Below are 15,906 nucleotides of genomic sequence, written 5' to 3' on the forward strand. Positions count from 1 at the left end.
AATTTATTATATTATATATATTATAATTTATAATATATATATTAGATTATGTATTCTTAAAAAATTTTGTTTTATATTTTAAATTAAAATATATATATTTTTGAACAGAGAAAACAGATACCTCTTGTATCTACAATCACTTCAATTACCTCGTGTGTGTGTGTGTGTGTGTGTGTGTGCGCGTGCGCGTGTGTGTGTGTGTGTGAAAATATTCTGTCTAAAAATAAAATAATGTATTACTTGTCAATACTTCATTACAAGTTTTGTTTTAGCAAAAACACAATTGCATCCATAATTCTACTTAATAAATCATATATCCTATACATATTTCTATGCATATATATATATATATATATGTATAAATATACTTAAATACTTCACATGAATTAAAAAATTGTTTATTATTTCGCAAACTTTTATAACATTTTTAATTGTTTCAATAATTTCTTTAAAAAAATATCCTATTGCTATTAAATTATCTTATTTTAATTATAATTTTAATTAATAATTTAACACTTATTAATCATTTAACACTTTATCAATGATAAATATTTTAAATATTTGATAAATACACTTTTGTTTAAAAAATAAATTTTTTTTAATAAAAAAGAATTAACAACTAATCACTAAGGAAGTAAAAGGACAGGATTTTAGGACACAAATAGAAAGCTTCAAGTGTTCTGTAAAATTTGAAGCTTAGTGCATCCATTTATTGGAATAACCCATTATATACTCGAAAGAAGAAGAAGTTTTCATAACTCTTTGCAAATATGCGAAAAATGGCAATAGACTTGTGGTTCTTTGAGTCTGGGCGTATACAGCTCATAAATGACATTAGTAAGAGACTGTCACCGAACGCTGACAAATATATGTATATATGTGTATATATATATATATATATATATATATTATATGTATTTTATATATACATATATATAAATATATATATAGTATTTATATATTATATGGTATGTGTGTGCGTGCGCGTGGTGTGCGAAGAGAAGAATAAATACAAGTGTATGCATTTGTGCGTGTATATATATATATATATATATATGTATATATATGTGTAAAAATATATAAATGTATATAAAATTTGTATATATCTATAACTATTAGAATATAATAGTATATTATAAAAAAGTCACGAGAGTCCATATTTTCTCTCATACGCATAATGTCAAAAGTTGTCGCAAGATGCGTCTTCAAGTTACCTTGGAAAATGCGACAAAATGAAGTACAGTTTAAAAATTAAGTTCATCGTTTTAATATATGTCGCATTATTACTAATGTTGTATATTTTTATGTATATTAATACTGATGTATATTTATATTTGAGAAAAACAGTACGCGATATGCGCGAATACCGCGATTCCTATGTATTCTACCTCTTATTTTTTTAGTTAGTTTTGCAATAGTTTTACACGAATTATTTTTAGTAGTTTATTTATAATTAAGGATTTTTTAAATGTATATTAGTAGTTTGTTTATATACTTACCATAATAAACTCTTCATTTAGTGGTTGATACGTGATGTGATTACTGATGAACTGTGCACATCCATGCCATGTATACAATTCTGGATATGGCGGCGTACTTCGACGAATGCCAGTAGATGTAAATTTCTGTAAAAGTTAAGAGAGACTTATGTTAGAATATTTTTATAGTATATTAGTCCACTTGTTTAATTATTCAGTATTATAAAATCGTAATATTTCTGCTCCGATATATTTAGCAATACTTTGTCTGAACAATAAAAAGAATCTTTTTTTCAATATTTTTATCTTTTGATAAAGTTTCGCGAGATTATTTGCTAAGAAGATCGGTCCCAAATTTCCCACGCGTTGCGCGTCCATTAAAAGAAACCTGGTTTCTATTATGGAGACTGCATTGTCGCAGTCGCATATCATTTATGCTAAAGCGATTTTCGGTGACTAGATATTTCGAAACCGTAGATTCTTCCGCTTATAAATACTTACATTGTAATAACATGATACATGCAAACTAGAGGTAAACATGTGTCGATGAGAAAGATAGAGTGAACTAGTGAGAGACTTTGGAAGGCAAAAAGTGGGCGAAATTCTTAAAACTATCGGCCCAATCGGTGAATTCTTTCACGAATAATTGGCATATTATTCGTAAAAATAATTATGGCATCAACTCGACGAATCGATAGTTTGATAGTAATTGCTTGTTGATAAACTTCCCCACTGCACACGTTTGAATAAAGTAGCTAAAGCTAATAAATTGGAATCGAAAGCGATATCGCATAAAAAAGAATGGGTTGCGTACCACGCACATATATTGTCACTGATATTAAATAATATAAACGTGAGGGTTGAAATAAGTTTGCGACGCATAAAGGTTAAACTTTCAAGGCTGCCGCATCTGATAAAATGTGCATAACACGCGATTTAACCCTTTACGTTCCAAGGTTACCATCATACTGACCATAGATAACGAGCACTTATTTTGCACTCATATCCAAGCCGTTTGGTTAGTCTTGAATATAAAGGTCACTCTATAATTGCGAACATTTAAATGCGTATTATTTATTTATATGTTCGCGAATTCGCAGGATAAATTTCGTTCATTATGTTTAAATCATAAAAAATTAACCACTGATTCACAAGAACACAGATGCTTACAATAATCCAATATATAAAGAAAATATATCAAATAACGCATAAATTCAACAAAATATTTTATGTCTCAATATATAAAGTCAAAAAATAATGATATTATATCTTATAATAACGATAGAGATAAATAATATTACATTTTAATTAATAGAACATATTTTACTAATTTTACTTGCAGTACAGATGAAGAATTTAAAATGTTTTCGTTGTAAAATTTGTTTCTATCATCACTAAAGCAACATACGTTCGTTGAATCAACAGGTTCTTCGATGTTAATAATTGGTCGCGTGACGATATCGCGTAGTCATTTAAGTCAATATGGCAATATAGGGAAGTCGCTCAACAAGCGAATATATATCTCTTAAGAATCGGCTTTTAGTATAAACAGTAGATAAGTATAGCATAGGTATTCAAAGTAGAAAGTGTAAAGTATCACAAGAATTACAATAATCGTAATAATTACATTACGTCGCAAAGATTAAGTTCTTGACCTTATTACATCGATCGCACAGTAATTATAAGCGCTTTAATCACATCCCGCGCTTCGAACACGCGCCGATAGACAAAGGGATCTCTATCAAGTCGGATAATTCTCTGTAAATACATCAGTCTTTGACACAATAATTATAATAACACCACTGACAGGATAAAGCCGTGAGAAAGATCGTTTTATGGCATGAAGACAAAAGTACTTACATAAAACACGACTTGTATTTAGAACGTGGTCGAATGTAACGTGTTGCATTGCCGAAGGAGAATATCTCTCCGGTAAATTCTGCGAAAGATACTTTAATAGAAGAGAGAAAATGGATTTTTTTTGAAGTCCATTAATACGGTACATAAGCACTTATCAAGAAAATAGCTCAGCAGAATTGCTTTTTATGCGTGATAAGCCAAATCACTCGATTGGAGAGTAAGACGTCAATCCCGTATTGTGTTGGAAAAAGTGTGTTTCTGTTATCGATATACGTAGGTTTTGATTATGAGTAAAATATGAGATTTGAAATTTACCTATTTGGAACCGGGATTTCAATGATAAATAAATAATTAATAGTTGCATTGACATTTTTATGTACTTACTAGTCTCATGCTATCCAGAAATTTATGCGCAATGTTTGTGCCAGAATAGCAGAAAAAAAATAATCAATAAAAATAGACAAATTTTTATCTAAACTCTAAAATGTGTATAAAATATGACAAAACTTTGACAAAAGTATCACAACACGACAATAAATTTAATTTCGCTAAAGTTCTCTCGGTTCCATCTTCTTGAGCGAATTTCGCCCTAATAAAGATACAACTGCAACGATTTTATATTTGAAATTTTATCAGAATTAGCAGCAATTAACTAACATTATTATCAAATTTCGATCAAATATTTTAGCCCACAAAGATGCATGCACCAAAACCAATTTCCTTAGGCCATACAATTTATCTCCGATATTGTTAATCAAAGCGTACGCGAACAATACATTGTAGCTCACAATTTAAGTAGCTGTGGCTTGCGGCTGAGGCGGCGTCGGCGCCTGTGTATTGACATTTGGCCTATAAAACCGGTTGACTAATTGTTTTAAACTCATTACAACCCCTAATCCGGTTCCTGGTTCCATGTTGATGAATGAGTCGAGATTATCCTTGCACGCTGAAACGTTTGAAATGCAACAAATAAATAAAAAATATTATAAATAATTGATTATAAATACACACATATATGCTATTCGAGAAATTGTGGCATAATAAAAATCAGAGTAATTAGAACAAATAAATATTAGAACTAAATGCTATAGGACAAATATATTAATTTTAATTACATTTGCGCAAGAGTTACATTTGCGCAAGAGATATATATAGTTTTCAAGAGATTATATTGCTTCAAGAATTATGCAGAACATTTTCTGAAAATTTCAGAACTTTGTTAGATCTCTACATACTTGGTGTCGAGATCGGAGGATAATCTGGTGGTGTCTTGATCCATGTGCCATCCTTGCGCTTCATATGATGCCGACTTGATGCGAATTGTTGTAAATATACGCTGGCAGATACCAGACGGAATCTTCTGTGATATTCAGGCCGCAATGCTTCGTCAGATCTAAAGGTTTCGGTGGCATATTTCCAGAAATGTGTAGGGAACGGCAAAGAACTCTCTAAATCGTATACCACTGCCCTTTCGTCGGGCGCATAGATGAGAATAGCATGGTAATCCTACAGACAGAGCAATGCATTTGTGAAATATTACAAAACGGAAGTGTTCTTTGATTAATTATCACTCGTTTGCGGTACTAACCCACACAACTAATTTGTCCTCGTCCTTTCCTGCCCGTTGACGCCAAAGGGGAACGCTTCGTCGTGAATTGCTTACGAAAACAACATGACAATGTTGTAATTCAGAAGGATGTCTAGTCGCTACATCTTGGCAAAGCTTCCATACGTTTTCTTCGCTGAAATTGAGTACATATTCTTTCCTTCATCTTCAATCAAAAACATACGGCTAATATCTTGATTCACTTTTTGCGTGATAATTTAGTTATTATGTATAATTAATAAAATATATAATAGCACAAACTGAAATAGCAAAATGTATCATATATAAAAAATAAATGTGTACAATAAAATGTACAAATAATATATTAAAAAATCTCATAAAATATCATATTTCACGTCACATCAATATCACATAGCGTTCGAGGCAAAATGCCCGAATAAAAATATAGTGTAACATATATTATTATTAAATAGAAAGTATAATTTTTAAAAATACAGTAAATACCAATTAAAAATTGTTCGTGTATTATAAAATAGAACACCATTCATTGATAATATTATATATTAATAGACAAAAAAATATGCATGAGAGAAATATAAATATCTATATTTCATTTGATAGCATTTATCTTTTCAAGAAAAATTTAAAAAAGATTTTTACACTGAATCATTTGTTCTATATAATGCCCTATATAAAGCTTAGCTTAACAAAATGAAAAAATAAAGTGAATGTAAATAGTATACGTGTTTTATAGAAGACAATGTTAAATTAAAGATTAATGAAAAAATACATTCATGAACACATATAACTCTGAAATAATATATCCAGCAATACGATGAAAATGATACAATGGAATTCTAGTTTTATCATACAGTAAAAAATTCAATCTGTTGATTCAAGAATTAGTTTAAAAATGGCTAACGATAAGATTGACGAACGTAGTGCATACTTCTGTTAGTTGGAATAATCACTATTTTAGCATAATAAAAAGATTAGTCTAGTTTTCCGACCAGGCTACGTGCCCCTTGCAATTATAAGAAAAAGGAAACCAACGTAAACGCGTTCGTGCAAGCGGTTTAACACAACACGGCCTCGCGTGCCGCGTTGTGCGCATTATCAATATCGTATACATTATTAATTGCAACAAAAGCGGACCCGTATATTCCGCTTAAGTAGTACGTAAACGAGTCGCGAAACGATGCAGTATCGCCACATGCCTTGAATTAGTAAATACTCGTTACTCCAAAACCCATTTCATAAAAAGTAAGAGCAATATAAAATACGAATAAGAAATTGCATGAAAATTTTCGTTACATTTGTTGATATATACAACTAATTTATTTGCAACGAAATGCATATTTATCAATAGAGAGAATCCATACATATTAAAATGATAGAATATATATTACTATATTATGCAATGTGTGTCAATAAAATCATAAAATTATATATTTATACATTAAATATATTTTTAAATAGAACTTTTAATAAATATATCATCTTTATGTGTGAACGTGTCTGTGAAATGCATATAGAAATGTTTAATTTAGATTATTAATATATCATGATATAATATATAGCTGTCAAGTTTCTCCAAAAAATATAATTTCCATATATTATAAATTCATATAAAAATCGTATAATTGATGAGGCAGAAGTACAATAAAATTTAAATTAATTTATTTACAACATGAAGTTGCGTTTCTTTGTTACTCAACTTTAAATCTTTAAAATATGTATATAATATACGCTGTCAGAGAGTTACTGCTTGTCTATTTTTTCAATGTACATATTCTGTTATATTCAAATATATCATCGAAAGATGCCAATTTTTTAAAGAGAAAGATAAGCCTAATTGTTTGTATATTTATTGTGCGTTTCGAATCGCACGCCACGCGCATACTGCAAACATGGCCGCAAACTCGCTCGCGGCTATCTGCACCGTCGCAACGTATCGATCGGAGCACGGTGCATGTCGCAATACGACGCGTTTATTTGTCCGAAGATCGATCGCCACTTCGGGGCACGCCATATCGAGCGCAAATCGCGGCTATGTCGTGCAGGGTACTCACCAGTAGCAGCTCGTATTCACGCAATCGGATGCCTTCGTGAACAACGGCACCAGGGGTTTAGCGTTCCCGGTCACGCGAGGTTCCACGGCCATATCCTTCGCAAACGCTTCTACCGGACGTGGGGCACTACGCGAGATACGACGCGAACCGAGACACGCACACAGGTTAAGCGGACCACGCGCACTCCGCGAGCTTCATAACGAAATATTAAAGATGACTGCGTCTTACTCAATAAACTCTCAATCGCGATCCGTGCGTCCGACTGACCGGAACATTGTTTGATTACTGCACCATCAGTGCGGCTCGGCTCGCGGTCGAGCCGTCGAGCCAGTGTCCCCAGATCGTGAGAAAACCCCACCACTCCACGGTACATCTAGGAACCTGCGCAATCGACCATTGTTTTAATCATAGACATAGTATTTATATCTAGACCGAGCGTTTGCCTTTATTTAAAGAGTGGTGGTAAAGATGCACATAGAAAAGGACATACTCTGTTTCGTGACCCTGCGTTCTCTCTCGCTCGCACGTAGCATAGCGTACTCTTTCGCTATGCTACATGCGAGTGAGAGAGAACGCAAGGGGCATGGAACAGAGTATGTCCTTTTCTACATGCACCTTGACCCTCACTCCTCAACACTCGGTCTAGATATACTATGTCTATGGTTATATATATATATTGATAATATTTTTTAAGTAAAAAAAGAGAAAATTTAAGAATATAAATTGTATGTTAAAATCAAAATATTAATTCGACTATTCGAATCAAACCAAACACTCGAATATATTTTTGAGTATTTGCACTCTTTTAATAAACCGAGAACAGAGAAACAATAGCTTTATTTTGCTTCTATTTTATTATACTCTACTACCATTCGTTAACAGTATATTATTTAGCTGATAAGGAGTCTGTGTCATATATCTTTTTTAACTTTAAAAATTCTCTTTTTGTAATGAGTTTAGTGATACTACTTTTGCAATAAAATATATACGTGACTAAAAACTGAGTGACTAACGCTTGGCTGCTACGCCTTTGTAGATTTTTACTCGATTTGATAACATTGCGTAAAAAAAATATATAACTGCACGCATATGCGTCTATGAACGATGCAAAAGTAAACACGAATGAAGTGCAATGTATTTTTCGCAATTGCGTGTCAAACTATTATCACTGGAAAATAATATTAGATTCATTTCTACCATTTCTCGTTAACAGTTTAATGAAATAAACCTCATTTTTTTACGATAAATCGTTTCGTTTATGGCGTGAAAAAGTTAGTTCTTTGAATGGTATGTTATATATATTTTTATTTTTTATATTGATATTATCTAATTTAATGAATAAAATGAAAAAATTTGAGAGACCGTATATAAATATAGCTTTTTGCCAATTGTAAAAACAAAAAAATTATTATATTTATTCACACATTCAACAAACGTCATATTATTTTGTACAAAGCGCATTTATATTTAATCTTTACATATAATTAGAACGCATTGAAATTGTTTGTTCGCAACTAATGTTGATAATGATAAAGTGGAGACCTTGTGTTGTCCGGATATCACATGACCACCTACTTATATCATGCTTATCATGCTTATAAAGCTTGTCGCATTCGTCCTCTATTTTTCAGTTGCCACCGCCACCGATTTCGTGTGGAATGCATATTATTGATGCGTTTATACATTTTCTTTGTATCTATTAAAATCACGTAATAAAGTGTGCAATTGTGCATTATATGAGATAATAACAACTGTAACAATGGCTATAAATGCTGCGAAAGCTATACTCAAACAAGGAAAAACTGCGCTATTCATATGTGATGTTCAGGAAAAATTCGTTAAGGCTATACATGAATTCGATAAGATTGTTCAAAATTCATCAAAATTGGTAAATCTATCAAATTGCGCATATTAAATATTTATAACATATATTTTGTACATACAAGTAAATTTATGCATAATTGTGATAATTTACATATATTGAAAATAATTGAATTTGATTGAAATTATGCACATATGTCGGAAGGTTATGTTATTTTGATATTTATAAATATTGCGATTTATTGTTTAATTGATATCGTAAAGTATATTGTAATGTAATACATCATTATGACGATATAAAATAAAATTGTTCACAGATCAATGCTTTGAAGCTTTTGAATGTGCCTATGCTAGTTTCTGAGCAAAATCCAAAGTCTTTAGGAAAAACCATACCTGAATTAGATATTTCTGGAGCAAAAGGACCTTTCGCAAAGACTCAATTTAGTATGTGTACTCCTGAAGTAAGTACATACATATACAAAAATCTTGCATTTTATAAAATAATATTAAATAAACACTGTAATATATAATATTATATAAATATATATTTATTTTATTTTCTTTAGATTTGTAAAGAGCTTGAGACAATTTGTTGTGGAGGAAGACCAGACTCTATTATACTTATTGGCATTGAAACACATGTCTGCGTAGAAAATACAGCTATTGATTTGAGACAAAATGGCTACGAAGTTCATACTGTCGCAGATTGTTGTTCTTCGCGTACTCAGGAAGATAGATTATTAGCTTTGGAGGTGAAATGTTATTCTTTCTCAATTTATTATTGATGTGTGTGTATGTATATATGTAATTAATTAGAAATATCTTTTTTTACAGAGAATGCGAGATGTAGGATGCCACATAACTACTTCTGAGAATGTTATATTCAAAGTTTTACGAGATGCAAATCATGAACAATTCAAAAATGTATTAACTCTGATCAAAACACCAACTCTGTACACAGGATTAGTTTCTACATCAAAGATATAAGTATTCCTAAAAAAATTATCTACACAACAATTATTATCAATCATAAATCTTATACCAGTAATATGTTTAATATAGCTTGTTTTTTTATAGTTTTTAATACATTTTGTTAGAATTTTTTCTATGTTAGTAGTTTTAAGCAATTGTAAGGAATTCTGAAATGAAAAAATTTTTATCAGAAAACTGGTTTTATTTGTACAGGATATAGAAAATGATATAATACATTATGCAATAATAATGTATAATATAAAATGTGCAATGTTTAATGATATAGTACACTGTAAATTAAATAGATAATAGGCTGACATGAGTTTATCTTCTGTTTATTTGCCTGTTGAACCAAATCCTCCTATACCTCTATTTGTATCACTTAGAGATTTTACTTCTTCTAATTTGGGATATATGATCCTTTCGCATATTAATTGAGCTATACGATCACCAGGTGCAACTTCAAAATCCTCATTGCTATGATTAAATAGTACTACACCAAGATTACCACTGTAAACAGAAAATAAAAATAATAACATGTAGACTCTTTAATATTTTTAAGATATGTAGAAACTATATACATACCGATAATCTGCATCTATAACACCTGCACCTACATCTATGTGATTTTTCCATGCTAATCCAGATCGTGGTGCAACTCTACCATATGTACCAAAAGGAACTTCTATTTGTAAATCAGTTTTAACTAATTCCTTGCCATGGGATGGTATAATATACTTGTATGCACTTTATCATACAAAAGAAAGAAACAGAATATTTTTAAAATCTTTTACATAATCTCTTAAATAACTATTTTAATTACTCTTATAGAAGAGAAAGGAGTTTTGTAGTAATCATAAAACATTAAATTAATAATAAATAACGGATAAATTACTTAACACGCTATGTTTTGAATAGAATTATTAGATTACTAGATTATTAGATTACTATATATTAAAGTGCTTATTAATTTTTAGTATATATATATATATATTCCAAATATTTATAATATCTGTAATAATTGAATAATGACAAATTGATGTCTGATTAAATTGCTTCTCACATATTATCTACATAACATTTATAATTAGTAATGACAATGAGTGGTAGAAATTAGTATTCCTTTTAGGAATAATATACCTCCGTAAATCGTATCCTGCCGCATATTCCGAACCTTTCATCGGCGCAAATGCTTTGTCCGACAATTTTGCGAACTTCAGTGAAATGGCTTCGTTTTCCGACATAATTATTATCTGTGAACTGGCTTCACTGCGAACACGTCACAAACTATAATGCCACGCTTTACCTTTACCACACTTATCTGCCGGTTTCCCGCCAATTTTTTGGCCGCGTTCAGCAGAGAGAACCGTTTAGTAGCAATCGAATGTGATTGGCTCTTAGTTTTAGAACCAACGAATCAACGTCGAGTATTGACAAGATGATAACTGAGCAGTTTCTCTGCTAAACGCGGCCATTGACATTTATATATATATATATATGTATATCTAATTAATCTATATATTTTCATAAACTTACTTAATCCGTAACACTCGACAAAATTTGCAAAACCAAGAAAAGAAACGTGGCATATTTCGGCAATTGTAATCGTTGGAAACTATAATGCATAATAAAATCATCAATATTATAATCGTTGATTAAGCCGCGAAATTTAAACGTATTAATTTACTGCTTTGCTGAAAAAAAGAAACTGCAAGAAATAAACCTGTCGCCATTTTATATTGTTATTGTTTTTAGCAACTTTTTATGATTATCACTATAATGTTATCTATAATATATTTTTAGAAATTCTTATCTTATCTTTGATAATAAAAATGTAATAATAAAAAAAAAGATAAGTCCAATACTGTCGAAATGGAATAAATGATAATATCTATACGTCTATATAAAATACTCCATAGGAATAACAAAATATATACATTACACATATATTAGCTATAAAACTGCGCATTATTAGTATTGTTGATATCAACAACATGTGTACCGACCTTTCATGTGATTGCATAAAGCGTATCGTACATAGCTCGTCATCGTTCGTATTTAAAATACTATAAAAATGAAACGTTTCAACACATTTAATATTCGGAGAAAAACCAAGAAAAATTGCCTTTTTACATGCAAGTGTGTATGCACATGTGCTTAACCGACTATGCAACGCGCACGCGTAGTTGACAAACGCGAGATCGATAGTCGCAAACTAATACGTTCACATGATCCGTGATCTGTATGATCAGCTGATTGCTGTTTAGCAGCATGTTGACAACGATAGACAAATAAAAATTTGTCGGAGAAAATCTGTAATTGATACCTGTAATTATTAGACAATAGCAAATCGTTAACGCTCGTGTAGCGAACGACAATTTATATAACCTCGTTGTAAATCTTAGAGGCTTATTCATGTTTCTTTAATTTTTTAAATTATACTAACAATAAGCATTGTCCTCGCTTTTGCTTCTGAGTCGTCTTATTTTTAGTGCTCCTCTCATCTCTTCCTTCTTTTTATCGAAATATTCACAGCCGATATGTTGTTGCTTATAGTATCGGTAAATGGATTATATCCTGCTCTCCGCATTGTTAATCGAGCCGTTTACGTTGTGCGTTAATTACGCGTGATAATACGTGCTCCATTTTCGCTATATATGTAGTAGTATGAACCCTTCTGCTTCATGATGCAATATTACTCGTAACTTTTGTTACCGTAAAGAGCATTTGATCCGGATATCAAGTCTAATGCCACGACAAAGTTAAAAGCCGTTTTTTATAATGGCAAAATTATAATAAGATTGAAAATAACCGCAAATGTTTTAAGGGAGTCGTATGTTCGACATCACCGACAACCGACAACTGATAAGATATACGCTTATCATGTCATACGGAAGTCGCAAGCATACGCTTGATTAATCATCGTAAAAGAGTCTCAGATCGATGGAGACCCTCGAACTTAACCTTAGGTTTTCAATAAAGCGTAATATGATGCGCTTCGATAAAAGAATATGCATATCGGCATAGAATAACTTGCTTCAGTCGACTTTATCTATGTGAAAAGGTCGGTTTATTCAGGCACAAGAGCTTTTAGTTTACAAGTCTTAAGATTCTGCATGTAATAAAAAAATATGTATTTCTAGAATTAAAGTATTAAATTTAAAAAATCTATAATTTTAATGAGAGAGGAGAAAAAGAGAGAGAGAGAAGGAGAAATATCTTCAGTGTCGGTTTTATATAAATATAAATATATCAAATGTATGTCTTTAAATATTAAATGTTATGTTCAAAAAAATCCCTAAAGTAAAATACAGAAATATCACATATAAGAAATTTAAAACGCAAAAAAAATTTCTACAAAAAAGAGAGAAAGGTCTGTCAGATCTCAAATGGAAAACTTACTTGGGATCTGACAAACTGCAGAAAAACCTACTCCATTTCCTTATGCATTTGCATTTCGAAACGGAACGCACCCCTAGACTGCTTGTTCAGTGCAATTCTACCGTAGCTAAAATGAACAAACTTCAAGACTCTCCCATTCTATTGAGTTTACTCTCTTACGAATTTTAAGTCCGTGAATTTTTTGGAAACTTTCAATATGTTGAATAAACGTCAAAGAAATTTATCAAGAAAATTTTTGTTAATTAGATGACTGTTTGATGCATATATAGTTCTTCGTAAACAATTGTGATCTATATTATGGAGTGTGTTGAAATAATATAAAAATGCAATAAACGAAATTAATTTATTATTTTATATCTGTAAATAATTAAGGTTAGTGTATTTAACAAAACATTCTTGATCCGTTAAACTAAATTATATACATAGCATGTAGAATTAAATGCATGTAGAATTTAATTTTTATTAAACAATTTATTAAATTACTCTTTTTTCAATTTGCAAAAAATTTATACATAAATATACCATTATCTATTTATACATAATGTGTGGTTATAAATATTTAGATCTAAATTAATTTCAAATACACTTCATGTAAATTTATCGTTTTAATATTTTATCAAATTGTAATACATCTCAATATAATATTTATTTTATATATATTAATTACAGTATTTTGTATAAGAAATGGAATTTGGCTTAAATTTACTTGTTTGTATAAATAGCTGAACTTTAATACTTGTTTTTTATTTTAAGTTTGCATGGTTTTGTTTAGTTTGTCAGAGTTAAAATGTCCAATTCAGAGGCTGATGTAGGATGCATCAATGAGGTAACACTTGCAATTAGTAAAGCAAGAAGTTCTCAAGCAGGTACCGTGAGAGTTCTTGATAGTCCTGACTCAGATGGATTTGGTCACTCAAATTCTTTTGTGCAACAATTTAACTATTCCAATGATAACAATACCAACTCAGATATTCTTCAATCACCCCTCACTAGTGACGATTTGAGAATACCTATTGTTGGTTATGAAATTATGGAGGAAAGAGCTAGATTTACAGTTAGTTAATGCTGTATATTAGTAATTCTCTTATCCTCTCTTATTACTCTACATCATGCTAAATTATATATTAATATGTCAATATTTTTTTTCTATCATAACACATAAATATAAATACTGTATCTTGCATGCAGAAAAATATTCTCTCTTATTACTCTACATCATCATGCTAAATTATATATTAATATGTCAATATTTTTTTTCTATCATAACACATAAATATAAATACTGTATCTTGCATGCAGAAAAATATATGCCTTTTATACTTCTTAATTATATATAAATCTTTACTTTAAAATGTAAAACTAAAATATATGAAAAATATGAGAGCTGTTTTATTCATATTGTTCTCTCTCTTTGATACGTAGGTTTACAAACTTCGAGTTGAATTGAAAAATGGTGATTGTTGGTTTGTGTTTAGAAGATACACAGACTTTGTTCGATTATTAGCTCAATTAAAAAGACAGAAGGTTCCTATTGCTCATTTATCTCTACCAAGAAAAAAATGGCTTGGTGATAATTTTGCTCCAAGTTTTTTAGAAGAAAGAATATGTGGGCTTCAAGCATTCGTTAATGGCATATTGAGCAGTTCAATTCTCATAGGTGTTTCGTGCGTAAGAGAATTCTTCTGTTTGGATGAACCTCCTGTCTTATCCGATACAGCAGAGGAATCTAGAGTTAGCTTCATATCATGTACATCAGGTTTATAGATTACAGCAGATTTTGTGTTGTTTAATGAAATGTCTATTTTTTCAGGCAATATTTGAAGCACTAGAAGATACAATTTATAATTTAAGACAACAACTAAGAGAACGTGATGCAATACTTGCATCTGAAAAAGCTCGGTGCAATGAATTCCGGAAAAAGCTTCATCAGATACTGAGGTAAGCCTCGAAAAAGATTATTAATATTTTTTTTTTTATAAAACATTATTCTGAACTGTTTCAGTGAAAGACAAACCTGTTCAAAATGTGGTGCAACTCAATAATAATTTTATAGACTGTCATAATATCAGATCTGATAGAGTTAATTTGTACAAAGTTTAAATCAATCAGCTATTATAAAGAAATTAGTATACACAAGATTATTTAAAAACTGTCATTATAAGTAAGATATTTATCAGTGATATTTTACAGGCAGGATATTATATTAACTGTTATATTAGCATTACTTTATCAGCAAGCTTTGTATATAAAATTCTACTCACAAATTTTTTAATTTGGTTAAATATTTTTATACAAATTTTTAATAATTGATATTATTTATTAAGATAAATTACAAATGATATTTCACATAAATAGATCTTAAATTTTTTGATATATATATAAATTTATATTTACTACTTATCTATAGAAAAATTCTATCTTCTCCATAGAGATGAGTATTTCTCTTTTCAACTTCCAAAAATATATTTACTATAAATATAATTTCCATTACACTTTTCATGAAATTTATGTTCAAATCAAGTATTTAAATCATTATGATTAAATCAAATAACAAGCTGAATAACAGATTATAATAGTTTCTGCATTTTTTCCATTATAGTAATTCAAACTTTTATTCAACTGAACAAAGAAATTGGAGGGGTTAAAAAACTTTTATATATGAAATAATATTTTTGTATAATATATATATATTTTTGTTTTTTTTTATATAAGAAATGATATATTTACTTCTTTT

General features: G+C 30.1%; 3 protein-coding genes across 6 annotated transcripts in view; 2 read left to right on the forward strand and 1 right to left on the reverse strand.

Annotated features, from left to right (window-relative positions):
- Positions 1-1,774: 1,774 nt before the first annotated feature.
- Positions 1,775-12,622, reverse strand: LOC115232872 (protein N-terminal glutamine amidohydrolase-like). The gene is made up of 8 exons (XM_029803020.1): positions 12,217-12,622; positions 11,777-12,083; positions 11,307-11,385; positions 10,911-11,039; positions 10,356-10,517; positions 4,927-5,080; positions 4,574-4,844; positions 1,775-4,284 (listed from the first exon to the last, which is right to left on the reverse strand). The coding sequence occupies exons 2-8, from the start codon at positions 11,817-11,819 to the stop codon at positions 4,130-4,132; spliced, it is 993 nt and encodes a 330-aa protein (XP_029658880.1). The 5' UTR covers positions 11,820-12,083; positions 12,217-12,622; the 3' UTR covers positions 1,775-4,129.
- On the forward strand, positions 8,528-10,092 carry LOC115232871 (isochorismatase domain-containing protein 2-like). Its single transcript, XM_029803019.1, has 4 exons — positions 8,528-8,865; positions 9,116-9,259; positions 9,365-9,550; positions 9,633-10,092. Exons 1-4 carry the CDS (start codon positions 8,737-8,739, stop codon positions 9,783-9,785), a joined length of 612 nt encoding a protein of 203 aa, XP_029658879.1. The 5' UTR covers positions 8,528-8,736; the 3' UTR covers positions 9,786-10,092.
- Positions 12,623-13,313: 691 nt separating the features above from the next.
- LOC115232771 (sorting nexin-16) overlaps positions 13,314-15,906 on the forward strand; it is a 4,398-nt gene continuing 1,805 nt past the window's right edge. Inside the window, exons 1-5 of one of the 4 annotated variants that reach the window (XM_029802849.1) lie at positions 13,314-13,544; positions 13,945-14,226; positions 14,595-14,840; positions 14,983-15,110; positions 15,175-15,857. In XM_029802849.1, the coding sequence (XP_029658709.1) occupies positions 13,960-14,226; positions 14,595-14,840; positions 14,983-15,110; positions 15,175-15,214 (681 nt within the window). In that variant the 5' untranslated portion in view covers positions 13,314-13,544; positions 13,945-13,959 and the 3' untranslated portion in view covers positions 15,215-15,857. Of the gene's footprint in view, positions 13,545-13,925; positions 14,227-14,594; positions 14,904-14,982; positions 15,111-15,174; positions 15,858-15,906 lie in introns of those variants that run through there. The other 3 variants (XM_029802847.1, XM_029802846.1, XM_029802848.1) reach the window with 3 other exon arrangements.

This window comes from Formica exsecta, unplaced genomic scaffold (assembly GCF_003651465.1).
Source record: "Formica exsecta isolate Colony F162 unplaced genomic scaffold, ASM365146v1 scaffold15, whole genome shotgun sequence".
In the NCBI taxonomy this organism is placed as follows: Eukaryota; Metazoa; Arthropoda; class Insecta; order Hymenoptera; family Formicidae; genus Formica; species Formica exsecta.

Excerpts from the sequence above, each read along its gene's own strand:
- LOC115232871 (XM_029803019.1), top strand. The coding sequence starts at position 8,737 with ATGGCTATAAATGCTGCGAAAGCTATACTCAAACAAGGAAAAACTGCG. Across the intron at positions 9,260-9,364 it reads TTAGTATGTGTACTCCTGAA|ATTTGTAAAGAGCTTGAGAC; the intron begins GTAAGTACATAC and ends TATTTTCTTTAG. Across the intron at positions 9,551-9,632 it reads ATAGATTATTAGCTTTGGAG|AGAATGCGAGATGTAGGATG; the intron begins GTGAAATGTTAT and ends CTTTTTTTACAG.
- LOC115232872 (XM_029803020.1), bottom strand. The coding sequence starts at position 11,819 with ATGACGAGCTATGTACGATACGCTTTATGCAATCACATGAAAG. Across the intron at positions 5,081-10,355 it reads GTTATAGATGCAGATTATCG|CGAAGAAAACGTATGGAAGC; the intron begins GTATGTATATAG and ends ACTCAATTTCAG. Across the intron at positions 4,285-4,573 it reads TCCTCCGATCTCGACACCAA|CGTGCAAGGATAATCTCGAC; the intron begins GTATGTAGAGAT and ends CAAACGTTTCAG.